Here is a 17,829-nt window from a genome sequence, read left to right as displayed (position 1 = left end):
TGAACCTAAACTGACAGACGGGCCCCTCAATCCTATGAATTTCCTACACTGGAGAGCCAATGCAAATCATAGACTAGTCATTAGCAAGATTTATACTAACCTACTATGGAGTCTGCCTGCTTCAGTCTAGTGCAGGTCGAAGTATTCGCCCACTGCAGAGCAACATTCATGACAGCTTCCAGTAGAAACAAACTAGTGAGCTCTTCTCTGTAACATCCCACTTTACAGGGGGACACAAGGTTGCGCTGACCTTGGATTCCTACTCCACCATCAAGGCCAGAGCCTACTGGTGGTGTAGAATTGGATTCCAATCTGATTTTCTGGTTATTAAAGTAACTTGTGGTGGGAGGTGAAACAAAAAGAATATTAAATCAGCAACTGCAATGTTTGAGGTTTCACTGTTGGCCATTTAAGGGTTTTTTTAAACTCCCTTGTGGGATGTGGGTGTCACTGGCTGGGTCAGCATTTATTGCCCGTCCCTAGTTGCCCCTTGAGATGATGGGTGCAAGCTGCCTCTTGAACCATGTCCTGTCAGTCGACTCACAACAGGTAGGGAGTTCCAGGGTTCATACAATTTACCATAACAAGGAGTTAGTTAACTGACTATGTGCATTAAGTCAACTCTGCGTTTAGATCAAAGACTTTACTAGCTTTGATTTAAATCTTTAAAACAAAATTTAAGACCAGTATCAACTGTTGCAGTCTAGATCAACACAGCAAACCAGTCACAAAAAATGTCCATCGAACTCGAGTAACAAACAGCATCAAGCTCAATCGTCTGTCACAGCAACATCGCAGGATTTGGGTCAGGGAATGCAGGACGAGCTCTACAGTGCTGATGGAATATTGCGCTAATACACTACCACTCACGCTTAAAAACAATTCCAATAATGAAACACTATCAGCAATCAGAGCGTGTGATTGGTGACCACTTCAGCGAGCAGCTCCGTCAACTCATTGAACCCTGGATCTGTTCATGTCTTCCAACATGACAAACAGAAAGCAGCAAATGAGCCACAAAGGACTTGCATTAATCAGTCATTTGCTCGATTGTCAGTGCAGAATTGGAACCTTACACAATTACACCATGCTTACATGCTTTCGCATTCCCATTTAAAATATTGTTACCAAGGCAACTTCTCTTTAAATCAAGCTTACTAGCTTCAGTAACCATTAAGGGAATATTCTGCTACAGTTTCCACAGATCAACTTCAGGAAATTATAACCTGCGAACATCACTGCATTGTGTTCAACCTTCAGCCATCCTTTTCTTACCTCGAGATTCTACCGTTCTGACAGACTCCTGAATAGTCTCCCCCATTCTACCCTCTGGACACTTGAGGTCATCCAAACATCTAACAAGGCTTACCCCAAGATTGTGTTCAATTATGACACTGTGGTCACAGACCTACACCAACTTCTGGTCACATTTTGTCTTGATTTTAAAATTCTCAATCTTGTTTCCAAATGCCTCTGCGTTCATACACCTCCCTAGCTCTCTAATCTCTTCCAATTCCACATCCTTCAGAAACATTTACTTCTATTCAATTCTGGCTTCCTATAGCATCTCTAATTTGAATCACTGTTAACATTAGTGACTAGGCCTGTGGATATCCTGAGTTCCCCTCCCAGCACTTTGCCAACTCTCGACCTTGCTTTCCCCTCATTTGGGGCTCCTTAAAACCTCTCTCTTTGATTAAGCTTTTGGTTACATGACCTACTTTTTCCTTATGTGCCTCAGTGCCATACCTCTAAATATATTACAAATGCAATATGCATTTATAAAAAATTTTAATTAATTTTTAAAAATTACTTAATTTTATGCTGAATTCACAATTAAAATATTTAAGTTGTTGTTGGGCAGTATCCAGGAATCACTGAATTCCTACAGTGTGGAAAGAGGTCATTTGACCCATCAAGTCTGCACCCACCCCTCTGAAGAGCATCCTACTCAGACCCACCACACCTACCCTATGCCTGTAATCCTGCCCCCTGGCTAATCCACCTAGCCCCTGCACATCCCTGGATACTATGGGCAGTTTAGCATGGACAATCCAACTAATACGCACATCTTTGGACCTTGAGAGGAAACCCACACAGACACGAGGAGAATGTGCAAACTCCACACAGGCAGTTGCCCGAGGCGGGAATGCAACCCAGGTAGCTGGCACAATGAGGCAGCAGTGCTAACCACGGAGACACTGTGCTGCCCTAAGGAATGGTGTGGCTAGTCTTCAAAGAGATTGACAGGTAAAACTAGAGTAGCCTTCGTAGTGGGCATTCCCAAAACAGAGAGAAAGCTCTAGTTCTATGTGTGGATATTTTAATTCAACACTAGGAGCCTGCTCCACCATTTCACGAAATCATGGCTAACGACTGACCTCAATGCCACTTCCTCATACTACCTCGACATCCTTTGACATCATTAGTTTCCATAAACTGATCAACTTCTCTCTTGAATATGCTCAATGATTGAGCTGCAACAGCATTTGGGTTCAGAATTATGAAGAAGTTCCTTCTCATCTTAGTCTTAAATGATCTACACCTTATCCCAAGGCAGTCAGCGCCGCTGTCTCACAGCACCAGGAACCTGGGTTTGATTCCAGCCTCGGGTGACTGTCTGTTGCACATTCTCCCCATTTATGCGTGGGTTTTCTCTCACAGTCCAAAGATATGCAGGTCAGGATTGACCATGGGAAATGCAGGGTTACAGGAAGAGGGCAGTGGCATGGGATGCTCTTCAGAGTGTCAATGTGGACTCAATGGGCCAAATGACCTGTTTCCACACTGTTGTGATTCTATAATTATTCATGGTGAATGTGCAGAGCCAAGAGGGATTGGTACAAAGATTCTGAACCTGAAATACAATTTCCCAATAATAGTAAAAGGGGCTGAGAGGAAGGACAGGAAGGGAGACAAGAAAAGAATTGTTTAAAAAGAAGATTCACGGATCTTTTACAGCACAAAAGACCATTCGATCAACTGTACCTGCACAAGCTCTTTGAACGAGCTGTTCAATTAACTCTGCTTTCCTGTTCTTTCAACATAACCCTGAAAATTTTTAATGTTGAAGCATTTATCCAATTTCCCCACTGAAAATTACTGCTTTCATCAACTTCACAAGTCCAGATCAAAAAACAGGCGATTAAAACAATCTAATCACCTACTGGTAAGAGAACAATTGGCATCATTTTACCAATGAAAATCCAGCATGAACTTTTGAGTTTTATGCAACATCTGCCATGTATTAACATTAAATTTCCTTTCCCAAAGATCTAGTACATAAACACACTGGTGTAATACAGAACATCTGGCAAACTACAGGCAGTCCTCCGAGCCCAAGTTGGTTATTACCCCAGCCTACTCTCTGTTTTCCCCAATAGTGCCCATTACTCTCTTCCTCAGTTTCCTACCTCTCTATCTTTATCCTCTGAAAGTGAAATAATTTCAGAATGTAAATGGAGAAAGTCACAGTTGTACACATGCATTTAACTCACAAACATCTTACATCTGATAACTATTAAAACAAGTGAAAATGGAGAGCCATTGAATTTGAGGGTCACCCTGGATGAGCCTAACGTTTAAAAACATTACAGGATTTGACCTACAGTGCATTATCTGGTAGCTAATCAATAAAACCCATTGATTTATTTTTGCACATTCAGGAGCCCGAGGGATGATCTGTGCATCCAGGGTCAACGGCTCAATTGCAATCTGCTTTAGTTTGTTCAAAATATCTGGATTTTCAAATTGTGAAACATTGCCGAAGTGATGGAATATTTCAGATTCCACTGCTCACTATCCTCATTGTAATAAACAGCTGTGAGCTGTAACAACTCTTTCAAACTCTTGTCAGTTTCACTAATGAAGTTACTTTCACTTAGAGTGCTGTTACTAGCCAAGAGTGCTTGCACATGATTGTTGGGTTAATCAATTCCACCTCATCCAGCACCCTCACTAAACCATAAACCCACCTGACTCCCCGTAATATTTAAGACAAGCTGCAGGAAACACACCAACTTTCAAGTCTTCCTATTTGAAGCTATCTTGCGACTTCCGTTCATTAATTTGAAATATGGCTTGTGAGGAAAAAAGAAGAGAGGCAAATATAAAAACGTGTAAACGAATGAGACAGAGAGAGATAAAATCATCTGAAAGCAGAGGTATTTAATGCTTTGGAGTTACTCGTGCACAGGCAAAGAGGTCATTAATAGATGACCCTTGCACTCAATATCAGAATAAGAGCATCTTCGATGATCAAAGATATTCAATGAAACACAATCAGAATCTATATTTAAAAAGGGGGCAGATTAACATTGCAGATTTGAGAAAACTGAAAGCCAATTCAGTGGGTGGTACAGTGGTTAGCACTGCTGCCTCACAACGCCAGAGACCCGGATTCAATTCCCACCTCAGGCAACCGTCTGTATAGAGTTTGCACATTCTCCCCGTGTCTGCGTGAGTTTCCTCCGGGTGCTCTGGTTTCCTCCCACAGTCCAAAAATGTGCAGGTTAGGTGAATTGGCCATGCTAAATTGTCCGTAGTGTTAGGTGAAGGGGTAAATATAGAGGAATGGGTCTGGGTGTGTTGCTCTTCAGAGGGTCAGTGTGGACTTGTTGGGCCGAAGGGCCTGTTTCTACACTAAGTAATCTAAAAAAAATTCCTTTCTGAATGCACAGAAATGCATGTGTGGAGTGGGTGAGGAGAGAAACAAGTCAGTATCTAAATAGTCTGCAGTTATATAGCGCCTTTAACACGGTAAAACATACCAAGATTCTTAACTGCAGCTTAACAAGAGACAAAGCTGAGCGATGTACAACACTAGGAACGGGAATCGAAAGTTTAGTCAAAGTATCAATTTGAAGTAGTGTCTTATGGGAGAAGATAGCAGTGGAGATTGTTCAAGATGGAATTACAGAGCTTAGGGTTCAAATTGCTTAAAGGTGAGGGCACGTGGAAGCTGGTGAATAGTGAGGAGATTTTAAGAATTTTGCAATGTTTTAATAAAGTGATTGGAGAAAGATAGTTTACACTGGTTGAGGAATGAGTGATAAGGGATCATTGATTTGAAATGGTCACAGTATGAGGACTGAAGCAGCAAAAACTGTTTTACAACAGAGGGTGCTGGAACATGGAATACCCTGCTGCATCAAATGATCAAAGCAGAGACCATGGAATATTTAATGCAAAAAAGTAAATAAATATTTAAAGCTCAAGATGACGATACAGGGCTGAGAGTGTGCAGGGGAATGTGTGATCGATCTTGAATGGATGGACATCTACGGGGAAGGAAGAGTTGGCACAGAAACCTAAGGTCGAATAGCATCCAGCTTTGTAAGCCCTAATGATTTTATGAAAGATGATGAAAAAGAAAAAGTGTGTAAAAGCAGTTGTGGAAAGAAAACATGGAAGAAAATGGCAGAAACAAAAGACTAGTCTATTGAGGAAATCTGAAATAAAAACACAGTCAGAGTCATACAGCACGGAAACAGAGGTTATGGTCCAACTCACCCACACCAACCAGACATCCCAATCTGACCTAGTCCCATTTGCCAGCATTTGGCTCATACCCCTCTAACCCTTCCCATCCATATACCCAGCCCATACCCCTCTAACCCTTCCCATCCATATACCCAGCCCATACCCCTCTAAATCCTTCCCATCCATGTACCCAGCCCATATCCCTCTCACCCTTCCCATCCATGTACCCAGCCCATATCCCTCTAACCCTTCCCATCCATATACCCAGCCCATATCCCTCTAACCCTTCCCATCCATATACCCAGCCCATATCCCTCTAACCCTTCCCATCCATATACCCAGCCCATACCCCTCTAACCCTTCCCATCCATATACCCAGCCCATATCCCTCTAACCCTTCCCATCCATATACCCAGCCCATATCCCTCTAACCCTTCCCATCCATATACCCAGCCCATACCCCTCTAACCCTTCCCATCCATATACCCAGCCCATATCCCTCTAACCCTTCCCATCCATATACCCAGCCCATACCCCTCTAACCCTTCCCATCCATATACCCAGCCCATATCCCTCTAAACCCTTCCCATCCATATACCCAGCCCATATCCCTCTAACCCTTCCCATCCATATACCCATCCAGATGCTTTCTTCAGCCTGACAAACCACAGTAAAAAGTCAGTAAGCCTGGTTAGATGACACCTCAGTTGTTCATCATGTCTTCTTGACAATTCATATCAATAGGAAGAAACCTTACACGTTTTCTTTGGCTAAGTTGTTTAAAGTTCATTGTCCACCCCAGACTAAGATTGCCAGTCTGGAGCTGCCCTGACATTTGTCCCCCATGGCAGACATCCTGCTGGGTGGGTGTAGTGACTGTAACAAGGGCAGCCAAGTGCATGTCATAGAATAGGGGTGAGATTAACAGCCCCAGTCACAAAAATGATGATGGCTGCAGATGCTGGAGGTCAAAGTCGAGAAGTGTGTTGCTGGAAAAGCGCAGCAGGTCAGGCAGCATCTGAGGAGCAGAAGACTCAACATTTCGGGCATAAGCCCTTCATGGTTCCAAACGTTCCTTATGAAGGGCTTACGTCCAAAACGTCGATTCTCCCGCTCTTCGGATGCTGCCTGACCTGCTGTGCTTTTCCAGCACCGCACTCCAACTCCAATCAGGAAGCCCTGGCTGTAGCGATAATGTCTCTGCTTTTGGACCAAGAGACCGAGGTTCAACTCCCACCTGCTCAAGAGGTGTGTAATAACATCTCTGAACAGGTTGGTTAGAAAAATTGGTTAATAAAAAAAGGTTTAAGAGGAATTTCAACATTTAAAAAAAATCAGGAGTGTCAGAGGTTCTGTTCACTTTGAGAGCTGGCTGAGGGAGCTGGATTAGTGTCAGGGATTCTGCACGTGTAAACAAAGGGAGACTTGGTGACAGATACCGGCCTTCAGTGGGCAAGGACCAGGAACTCCAGCGGGACGAGATCATGCAGAGGAGGTTTACTCTTCCTCAGAACCAGCTGTGTAGGCCATCATGACCAGCCTGGTCCGAGGAAGTCCCCAGGTCCCAGACATCTGGAGGAATGCCCAGCAGCATAGGACAAAGGTCAATACCCTTTTCCACTCAACCAACATCTCTCTGATACCTCGCACTCACACTCTCTCTCTGCTGCTGTACACACCTCTCACTAAGTCTCTCACACTACTATCTCTTTCCCCCACAGCCTCCATGCCATACTCTCACCCTGGGGACACCTCACCACCTTCATCTACAGGGTGCCACCCACTTTCAGCTCCCATAATCCCTGCCTCTCTCTCTCACTCCTAAAGGAAAACAGCCCACAAAACAGAACCAAATACTTATCAAGTTCGGACTCAAATGGGAACCAGGAATTGACTCTTGTAGCTTATCTTTTGGATGACAACCCATCCTTCCAACCCCCCACCCCAAACACAAAAAACGTACAAGAGTAGCAAAGCTAATCACATCCACCAATGTCCGAGGTGCAGTAGCATTATGAACTGTCCAAAGAAATGGAAGACATAATTTATTCAGGTTTTTGAACCTCGGAGATGATTCATTTTAAGGACGGACCCATTAAATGGAAGGAACTGACATTGCCTGCAGTTTGAGATTGCGTGTTGAATAACTTCAGTTGTTTGGTTTGTGGGCGACGCGAGAGGGAAAAAAAAACTTGTCAAAACACATTCTGATGCCATTTCCTAATTCCCGAGTTTCCAAGTCACGTCTCTCTCCCTTTGCCAACTGGTTGTACCTTGAGGACAAGCTGTGAGGGAGCCAAAAATGGACTAAAGATTACCCCTGTATAAATGAGAAGTTTAAAAAAAAACAAGATTTTATACGATTCATTCTAAACTACAGCATTTGAAACATGAACGGTCTTAAAAATGCCAATACTGCAGTCCCAACATCCTCTTTTAGCAATTGCTAAAAATGTCTAGCGCACTGCAGCCAAGGACACAGACATCAAAAAAAATATTGCATCTGAAAGCAGACCATCCTGTCACATCTGCACAAACTTCTCAGTCTGACTGCAGGGCTTTTACTTGAGGGCAGACATCATTAAATTGCACTCCCAACTGAGACAGACCCCTTCCAACACACCATGCGATTACTTAGACCAATACTAACAAGACCCAGCAAGGCACCCATTTCCCAACACAGTATCATGTCATGCAATAACCATCTTCCGCCCATCAGTTCACAAACTTTCACAGAATCTTCTGTGCAGGTTTAATACCAATAGACTAGAGAGAAGGATTACAGCATTTTCTGTTTGAGCAGCTAACCCATACATTTGACAGAGGGATACCATGGTATTTAAGTTGTGCTGTATAAATTAGTGTTCCCTTTTCGAAGTGTCCCTTATGGGCTAGTGCTGATAAGTGCGACACAAAGCATTGAGCTCAGGCCTCCTTGTAGCAAGGATTAACTAGTAACCCATGTACAAATGGTTAAAATGAAAGGAGGGATGGAAGTGAAATAGTAATTGCATCCAGTTGTGCACAGGAATAACAGAGCCCCAAGCATTCATGGGAGTAACCTTTGTCTTGTTGAATAATTGTTCTGCAATAATTATATACAGATGCGGCAACTATCACTCAAATTCATTATTTGCTGATATTATAAGCATCCTCTTATATTGTATAATATAAACTTAAAATATAATCTTTGTCGAGGTTTGAGGAGCTGATAATGACTGAAATGGAGTTGAAACAAGTAGCTGTTGCAATAGTTGGTGATGTGCATCATTAAAAACTTGTGTGGATCTACTAAACATTTGAAACAAAAATCATTTAATATCCCCTGCAGCCCCATTATCTTGGTGTCATGTTTAACATTTCATAACCCCTCAGTAATGAACAATGTCAGTTCCTGAAGACCTCAGGACCACATTCTGAAATTATGACAGGCCACCTCACACCATCCCTTTGGCACAATTCTGATCCATCAAACCTGACTGATCCATTTCCTCCCTAGACAGATGGTACAGAATAGATCTCTTTCTCTTGCCCTCGCTCAGCCTTGCCCTTTTCACAAACAATGATGTGCCCACTTCCTTAGTAACCCTGACAGACTGGTTAGTGTCTGGATATTCTTCTTCTCAATTCGGAATTTACACCTTTTCTGTTGACCATTGCGCGCAATTGTGTGCTTTACTCTTACTTTGAATTCTTGATCTAATCAAAGATGGAGAGGAATGGTCACGTTATCTCATTTGTCATTCAGCGTGGTAACTAACTCAGAATGAAGAATGTGCCCCTGACTTCCCATCCCTACTGCACTGTTCTGCAAGAGTCGAGATGGTTCTTATCTGTACAAGGCAGAGATCTCAAAGTTTCACCTCGTTTGATTCTAACAATCGCTCCTCTTGCATCTACTCATAAATGATGAGAGGATGACATTTGAGTCTGGCAGTTGGATTTGTAAAACTAAATGAAGGTGAGAATAGCTCCATGACAGATGAGAGATGAGAACAGTAAAGTGCTTAGATTCAGCAAGAAAGTATTTAGAACACCGCGCCGCACACCAATCATGCGATTATGGGTTGCTGCAAAGATAGCAGGTTCAAGATTAGCAAGCTTTGGTTAATAAAGATTTTTCCACAGGCCCCATCCTACCTGTAACGTTGACCTCAACCAGACCCGACCTGGTACCAATTGCGTTTGTAGCTTCACAGACATATGTCCCAGCGAGGTCATAGGTCACAGTCCTTTTGAAGAACAGAGTCGCATTCTGTGGCTCCACATTTACAGGCAACGAGCCATTTAACCTGTAACAACAAACACACCGCAATCTCAACAAATGCCATCAGAACATTTGAAAGGGTTTTTTCATCTGAGACATCAGAAACTAAATTCAGTGCGGATGGAACAGATTAATCTCTCCTCCCTCTGAAAGTGACACAAAGGAATGGATTGATTTGAGTGATCCTCCATATGTGACATGTGGGTTTGAGCCTGGAGAAAGGTAGCACATTCCTCATTTCAGACTTGAACGTAGCTCGTTCTGCTACAACACACGTTTTGTTCACACAAATTTGCTGCGACATGTTTGACGAATTGGGGGCACTGTTTCTAATGCATGTGTTGACTGTTATGCGATTACATCGCTAACACTTTAAGCGCTGTTTCTAAAGCATGACTTTTCTATAACGTGGGGTTGCACAAGAATGCAACAATGGCGTTATCGAAGAACTCGCAACAGTCAAAAAAAAACTACTGCCAGTGTGTGAGTGGGCCAGGATACAATGCATTACATTGGCACCATCACCAGGGACAGAGAGATACTAGTCACTGTCAGATAGCCAGTGAAACAGCAGCACTGTCACACATTCCCACGGAAATTTCCCAACAGCAGCACTGTTAGACTGCTAGGGAGATACTACACCAAAGCAATACCATCAGACAACCAGAGAGATACAAGGCCAGTCACTTTCCATTTTATAATACACTTTTATTGCTTATGTCACTGAATTGCCTTTTATAACCTTTATTAAAGATTTTCTTTGAAGAACTACCATCTCCCAAGACCTATAGTCAATGCATTTACTTAGTGCTGTGACATTGAGCTGAGCTTGAATTTTGCAGTGTGAACACAAACAGGTTAATTCACTGCACCTACAGAAATATTGTAGGACCATAAGACACAGGAGCGGAAATTAGACTATTCAGTCCATTGAGTCTGTTCCACCATTCGATCATGGCTGATGGATTTTTCGAACCCATTCCCCCACTTTCTCCCTATAAACTTTGATCCTCTTGTCAACCAAGAACCTACCCATCTCGGTTTTAAATGTGCTCAATGACCTGGCCTCCACAGCTTTCTTGAATTCCATAGATTCCCCACTCTCTGGCTGAAGATTTTCCTTATCTCTGTTCTAAAGGGTCTTCTCTTTATTCTAAGGCTGTGCCCTCAGGTCCTAGCCTCTCCTACCAATGGGAACATCATCCCAATGCCTATTCTGTCCACGCTTTTCAGTATTCCTGCAAGTTTCAATTAGATTCCCCCTCATCCTTCTAAACTCTGAGTATAGTCCCAAAGTCCTCAAATGCTCCTCATAGGTTAAACATTTTATTCCCAGGATCATTCTCGTGAACCTCCTCTGGACCTGCTCCAAGGCCAGTACATCCTTCCAGAGATATGGGGCCCAAAATTTCTCACAATACTCCAAATGTGGTCCGACCAGAGAGTTATGGAATCTCAGAAATACATCCCTGCTTTTACAGATTCCTGGTGAAGGGCTTTTGCCTGAAATATCGATTTTCCTGCTCCTCGGATGCTGCCTGACCTGTTGTGCTTTTCCAGCACCACTCTAATCTAGACTCTGGTTTCCAGCATCTGCAGTCCTCACTTTTGCCTCCCTGCTTTTACATTCTAGTCCTCTCGAGATGAATAACAACATTGTATTTGCCTTCCTAAATACTGACTCAATCTGCAAGTTTACCTTAAAGGAAACCTTGACCAGGACTCCGAAGTCCCTTTGCACCTCAGATTTCTGAATTTTCTCCCCATTTAGAAAATAGTTTTTCCTACCAGAGTGCATGACCTCACATATTGTATTCCATCTGCCAACTCTTTGCCCAGTCTCCTAACCTGCACCTTCCCCACCTCCTCAATTCTACCTGCCCCTCTACCTATCTTTGTACCATCTGCAAACTCAGCCAGAATGCCCTCAGTTCCTTCATCCAGATCGTTAATGTATAAAGTGAAAAGTTGTGGTCCCAACACTGAGCCTTGAGGAACACCACTTGTCACCGGCAGCCATCCTGAGAAGGACCCTTTTATCCCCACTCTCTGCTTCCTGCCAGACAGACAACCTTCTACCTGTTTCTTTTGGCTCTCTGTACCCAATCGATTTTCTAGATTATTTAAAAAAAAACGTCAAAGACAAATTTCAAATAAAGTTCATACAGATAGTTCTTTTTTAAAAAAAAGCATATGCAAATTTAAAAAAGGGTAAACATGTTGATTGCATATTGTTGCATTTGCTTTTTGTCAATATCTTTAGAAAGCATGAAGTACTGAGAGCTCTTTAAAAAGTTAGAACTTTGAAGGCAGTGGAGTTGCCTAATAAAAGCAAAATATTGTAGATGCTGAAAATCTGAAACAAACACAGACAATGCTGGAGAAACCCAGCAGGTCTGTGGAGAGAGAAACAGAGTTAACATTTCGAGCCCAGTGACCCTTCTTCAGAAACTTAATACTTCTTCAATATGTTAACTGTTGCTCTCCACAGATGCTGCCAGACCTGCTGAGTTTCTCCAATATTTTCTGTGCTTGTTTTTAGCTGTTACCTAATGTTTGTTGGGACTTTGAGACGTGATGCCGAGAGATTTCAATTTCTAACAGCTGTATACAGAGAGGGATAGAGGGCAGATTGCAGATGGAGTTGAAAATTGACCTGAATTAAGTCTCTTCCTGGAGTTTGTTCTCAGTGTTAACTACCAATCTAGGGACTTGACCCAAGTGGGGAACTGGGGGAGTGGGGAGGGTGGTCTTGCATTAATTGCCAGCGTTATTTCTCTCAATCCTTTTTTGAAAAATAAGGGCTTGCATTTGTCTCCACGTATTCCCTTCAACTCAAAACTGACTTTCAACCCACTGTTTTGTCCACCATGAACACTTGTTACCTCCACCTCCTCAGGAAGGCAGACTGCTGGTGCACTGTTTCTCCCAGAAATGGATGTGAAATATGTGAACACTGCACTTCAGACAGCAACCAGGACTCAATAACAGAGCTGTCTAGATACAGTCATAGAGATGTACAGCATGGAAACAGACCCTTCGGTCAAACTCATCCATGCCAAATTAATCAAGTTCTATTTGCCAGCATTTTTCCCATATCCCACCAAACTCTTCCTATTCATATACCCACCCAGATGACTTTTAAATGGTGTTATTGTACCAGCCTCCACCACTTCCTCTGGAAGCTCATTCCTTACACACACCACCCTCTGCGTGAAAAACTTGCTCCTCAGGTCCCTTTTAACCTTTTCCCCTCTCACTTTAAACCTATGCCCTCTAGTTTTGGACTCGCCTAACCTGGGGAAAAAGGCATCCTATCCATGCCCCTCATTCAAGTTTGTTAAACTCTATAAGGTCACCCCTCAGCCTCTGACGCTCCAGGGAAAAACACCCCTGCCTATTCAGCCTTTCTCTTTTGCTCAATGCATCCAGTCCCAGCAACATCTTTGGAGGGTTTGAGCTTCAGACAGCAGAAATATTGTCTATACAAGGCTGCTGCATCCCGAATGATTGGACAATAATGCCTGCCGTTTAACTGAGTTGGTGCTGGTTTCAGACTGAAATTCTCTTCTGTGACCCAGAGTAGGAAACATCAATGGGAGAAATCAGACCAGAATCTAATCCTGCCCCAGCTGGTGTCTGCATGAACAATGAGAAAAAAAGAGTAGATTACTTCGGGCCTACTGTGGCGTTCAGCAAGATCGTGGCTGATCTGATTTTATTGTCAGCCCCTGATCATCACGAATCTGCCTCTCTCTTAAAGATATTAAAAGATTCTGAATCCACTACCTTGAGGAAGGGAATTCCAAAGACTCACAACCAACCCTCAGACAAAAATGAATGTTTCCACATCTCAGTCGTAAATGAGTGTTCCCTTATTTTTAAACTCTGACCCTAGTTCTGGATTTTCCCACAAGAGGGAACATCCTTTCAAAATCCAAACGGGTCAAGTCCCCTCAGGATCTTTTTCTGTTTCAATTTAGTCACCTCAGACGCTCCTAAACTCTAGAGGATAGAAGCTCAGCCTGTTTAGCCTTCTTCATAAGGCAACCAGTCCACTGCACCCTTTTCTTTTAGAGAAACTGGAAGATTGGAAACAGGAATGTTGTGACTAATTTTCTATGTCCCTCGACTATGGTGATCACCCCGGCATTTAAACATAAAAAGTTGTTCACTGGGCATCACTGGCTGGGCCACCATTATTGTCCATCACTAACTATCATTCGGGAAGGTAGTGGTGGTGCAATTTCTTGAACCACTGCAATCCTTGGAGGGTAGGCAACTCAGTGGTCTCAGGAAGAGAGGACCCCGCAATAGAGAAGGAATTGAAGTGTGAGTCCAAGTCAGGATGGACTGTGGCTCAGAGGGGAACATGAAAGTGGTGATATTCCCATGCATCAGCTGCCCTTGTGCTGTCAGAGGGTAGGTGTGTTGAAGGTGTTGTCAGAGGAGCCTAGGTGAGAAGCTGCAGTACATCTTGTAGATGGTACACCTTGCTGCTACTGTGCATTGATGTTGAGGGAGGGAGTGTTGGAAGTGGCGGATGTGGTGCCAATCAAGCAGCAGCTTTGTCCTGAACAGTGCCAAGCGTTTTGAATGTTGTTCAGTTGGGTCCACCCAGACAAGTGGGAGGTATTCCCTCACATGCCTGACTTGTTTCTTGTCAATGGTGGGGAGGCTTTAAGGAGTCTGGAGGGAGTTTCTCCCTGCAGAATTCCTAGCCTTTGACTCACTCCTGTAGCCACTGCATCTATATGGTTGGTCCAGTTCAGTTTCTGGTCAATGGTTACATTCTTTGTTGGAGATTGTTATTGCCTGGCATTTTTGAGGCCTGAATGCAACTTGCTACTTCTCAGTTCAATCCCAGATCTTGCTGGATTTAGATATGGACTTCTTCAGTATCTGAGAATTCACAAATGGTACTGAACACTGTGCAATCACCAACAAACATCCCCACCCCTGTCTTACAACGGAGTGAAGGTCACTGATGAAGTAGCTGAAGATGGCTGAGCTGAGGATACTACCCTGAAGAATTTCTCCATTGAAGACCTGCAACAGAGATGAATGAAAGCCAACTACAACCATCTTCCTTTATATGAAGTATGGTTCCATGTACAGGAGAGAACTCCCCCCTTCCCAAACTCCCCATTTCCATTGACTCTTTAGGCTAGGGGTCCTTCATACCACATTTAATTAAATGGTAGTTAAAGTCAAGAGCAGTCATTCTCAGCTCACCTCTGGCGTTCAATTCTTTTGCCTATGTTTGGACCAAGGCTGTAATGTAGTCACGAGCTAAGTGGTCCTGTCAGAACTCAAACTCAGATTAGATTAGATTCCCTACAATGTGGAAACAGGCCATTTGGCCCAACAAGTCCTCACCGACCCTCCGAACAGTAACCCACCCAGGCCTATTCCCTTACATTTACCTCTGACTCATGCACCGAACACAATGGGCAATTTAGCAAGGCCAATTCACCTGACCTGCACATCATTGGATCGTGGGAGAGAACCGGAGCACCCGGAGGAAACCCAAGTAGACACGGGAGAATCTGCAAAGACCGTTTCCTCCGTGACTACCTGGTCAGGTCCATGCCCCGCATCCCCCCCCCCTCCCCGATCCTTCCCCTGCCACCACAGAAACTGTAAAACCTGCACCCACACCTCCTCCCTCACCTCCATCCAAGGCCCTAAAGGAGCCTTCCACATCCATCAAAGTTTTACTTGCACATCCACTAATATCATTGATTGTATCCATTGCTCCCGATGCAGTCTCCTCTACATTGGGGAGACTGGACGCCTCCTAGCAGAGCGCTTTAGGGAACATCTCCGAGACACCCGCACCAATCAACCAAACCGCCCCGTGGCCCAACATTTCAACTCCCCCTCCCACTCTGCCGAGGACATGGAGGTCCTGGGCCTCCTTCACTGCCGCTCCCTCACCACCAGACGCCTGGAGGAAGAACGCCTCATCTTCCGCCTCGGAACACTTCAACCCCAGGGCATCAATGTGGACTTCAACAGTTTCCTCATTTCCCCTTCCCCCACCTCATCCTAGTTCTAAACTTCCAGCTCAGCACTGTCCCCATGACTTTTCCTACCTTTTTTTCAACCTATCCACTCCACCCTCCCTGACTCCCCTCCCCCACTCACCTATTGTACTCTATGCTACTCTCTCCCCACCCCCACCCTCCTCTAGCTTATCTCTCCACGCTTCAGGCTCTCTGCCTTTATTCCTGATGAAGGGCTTTTGCTTGAAACGTCGATTTTACTGCTCCTCGGATGCTGCCTGAACTGCTGTGCTCTTCTAGCACCACTAATCCAGAATCTGTTTTTCAGCATCTGCAGTCACTGTTTTTACCTCGTTGATTTTAACCCTACTGCGAATCCTCTTGCAAGGATGCCTGCCTTGAAGTTTTCCTCCTCTCTCTACAAGAATCTCAGGGAGTCCCTCTCCCACTGCAACTCCCAGGTCATTTCCTCTGCCCTGAAACTCTTCAACCAGGTCGTGAAACAAACTCGCTACCACAGCCACATTTGCTTCCTCAGTGCCTGCCTCCGTAACCAACTCATCCCACACGGACTCCGGACCACTTTTAAACCAGCAGAGTTTGGACCCGACCAGGACAAACAGTACAGACTACATATTCAAAAACACCAGCAACAATTCTCCTTCAAGATCCTTTGCTCCACGCTTGCAGCAATGCGCCGTCACCTAACCTCTCTCCAGTCAGCCCTGCCTCAGCTGAGGGCCACACTCTCTCAGAATTGCAAAGGACCCACTCTGTACTACATCCTCAGGAGAACTCATACTCTCAACAAACAGTATTTCAATTCCATCTCAAACATCAAAAACTGTAAGTACAACAAACTTTTATCCACCCACCTCCATAACCAGCGCTCCTCAAACATTCCAGAAGATTCCCCTGGCCTCTGGAACTGTTTGGATGCCATTAGCCATGTGGCTGGTGCAGCTGCCACCCCCATGCTGATTGATGATGTCACTTCCGCCCCCGTCATGGCCACTCTCACAACCACTTCCACCCCTCACAATTCCTCATGCATCACACGTGACATCACTTCCGCCCCTCACATCATCGCTGATGTCTCACACTCAGTGACTTCCGCCACCCCTACTGCCATGTCTGCCATCACTTCCATCCCCACCAATGCCACTCACCTGCATTTTGCTGACACGCCCCCCACATATCCCACTGTCACCATTCCCGGCCCCCAGAACCCCGAGGGGAACACTGCCCCTGCTCATGACTCCACCCCCATTCCCCCCACCATCACACCCACTCCAGTTACTGGCTCCGACCCCACTCCCAGCTCTACACCCACACCATTTCCCAGCTCCCGGCCCTGCCGAGTTTTCACCATCCCTCCAGACCTCCCACTCACTGAGGACGAACGATCAGTCCTCAGCAAAGGACTCACCTTCATCCCCCTCCGTCCACACATCAATGAATTTAATACACGCTGTGATGTCGAACAATTCTTCCGTCGCCTCCGCCTCCGAGCTTACTTTCACAATCAGGACTCCCGCCCACCTTCCGAGGACCCCTTCGCCCACCTCCAACACACTGCATCCACCTGGACACCCCGCGCTGGCCTATTACCTGCCCTCGACCTCTTCATTTCCAACTGCCGCCGAGACATTAACCGCCTCAACCTGTCTACCCCCCCTCCCCCTCTCCAACCTCTCACCCTCACAACGCGCAGCCCTCCAATCCCTCTGCTCCAATCCCAACCTCACCATCAAGCCAGCAGATAAAGGGGGCGCAGTGGTAGTCTGGCGCACTGACCTCTACACCGCTGAAGCCAAACGCCAACTCGAGGACACCTCTTCCTACTGCCCCGTCGACCATGACCCCACCCCCCATCACCAAACCATCATCTCCCAGACCATACAGAACCTCATCACCTCAGGAGATCTCCCACCCACAGCTTCCAACCTCATAGTCCGGGAACCCCGCATTGCCCGGTTCTACCTCCTTCCCAAGATCCACAAGCCTGACCACCCTGGCCGACCCATTGTCTCAGCATGCTCCTGCCCCACTGAACTCATCTCTACCTACCTT

At 45.0% G+C, this 17,829-nt stretch overlaps 1 protein-coding gene across 5 annotated transcripts in view; it reads right to left on the bottom strand.

Annotated features, from left to right (window-relative positions):
* Window positions 1-17,829, bottom strand: part of nectin1b (nectin cell adhesion molecule 1b) — a 541,045-nt gene that overhangs the window by 358,958 nt on the left and 164,258 nt on the right. For all 5 annotated transcript variants that reach the window (XM_072593457.1, XM_072593460.1, XM_072593459.1 and 2 more), the window contains exon 5: window positions 9,622-9,773. In XM_072593457.1, the coding sequence (XP_072449558.1) occupies window positions 9,622-9,773 (152 nt within the window). The remainder of the gene's footprint in view (window positions 1-9,621; window positions 9,774-17,829) is intronic.

Source organism: Chiloscyllium punctatum, chromosome 23 (genome assembly GCF_047496795.1).
Source record: "Chiloscyllium punctatum isolate Juve2018m chromosome 23, sChiPun1.3, whole genome shotgun sequence".
Classification (NCBI taxonomy): domain Eukaryota; kingdom Metazoa; phylum Chordata; class Chondrichthyes; order Orectolobiformes; family Hemiscylliidae; genus Chiloscyllium; species Chiloscyllium punctatum.
This window is presented reverse-complemented; position numbering and strand designations above follow the sequence as displayed.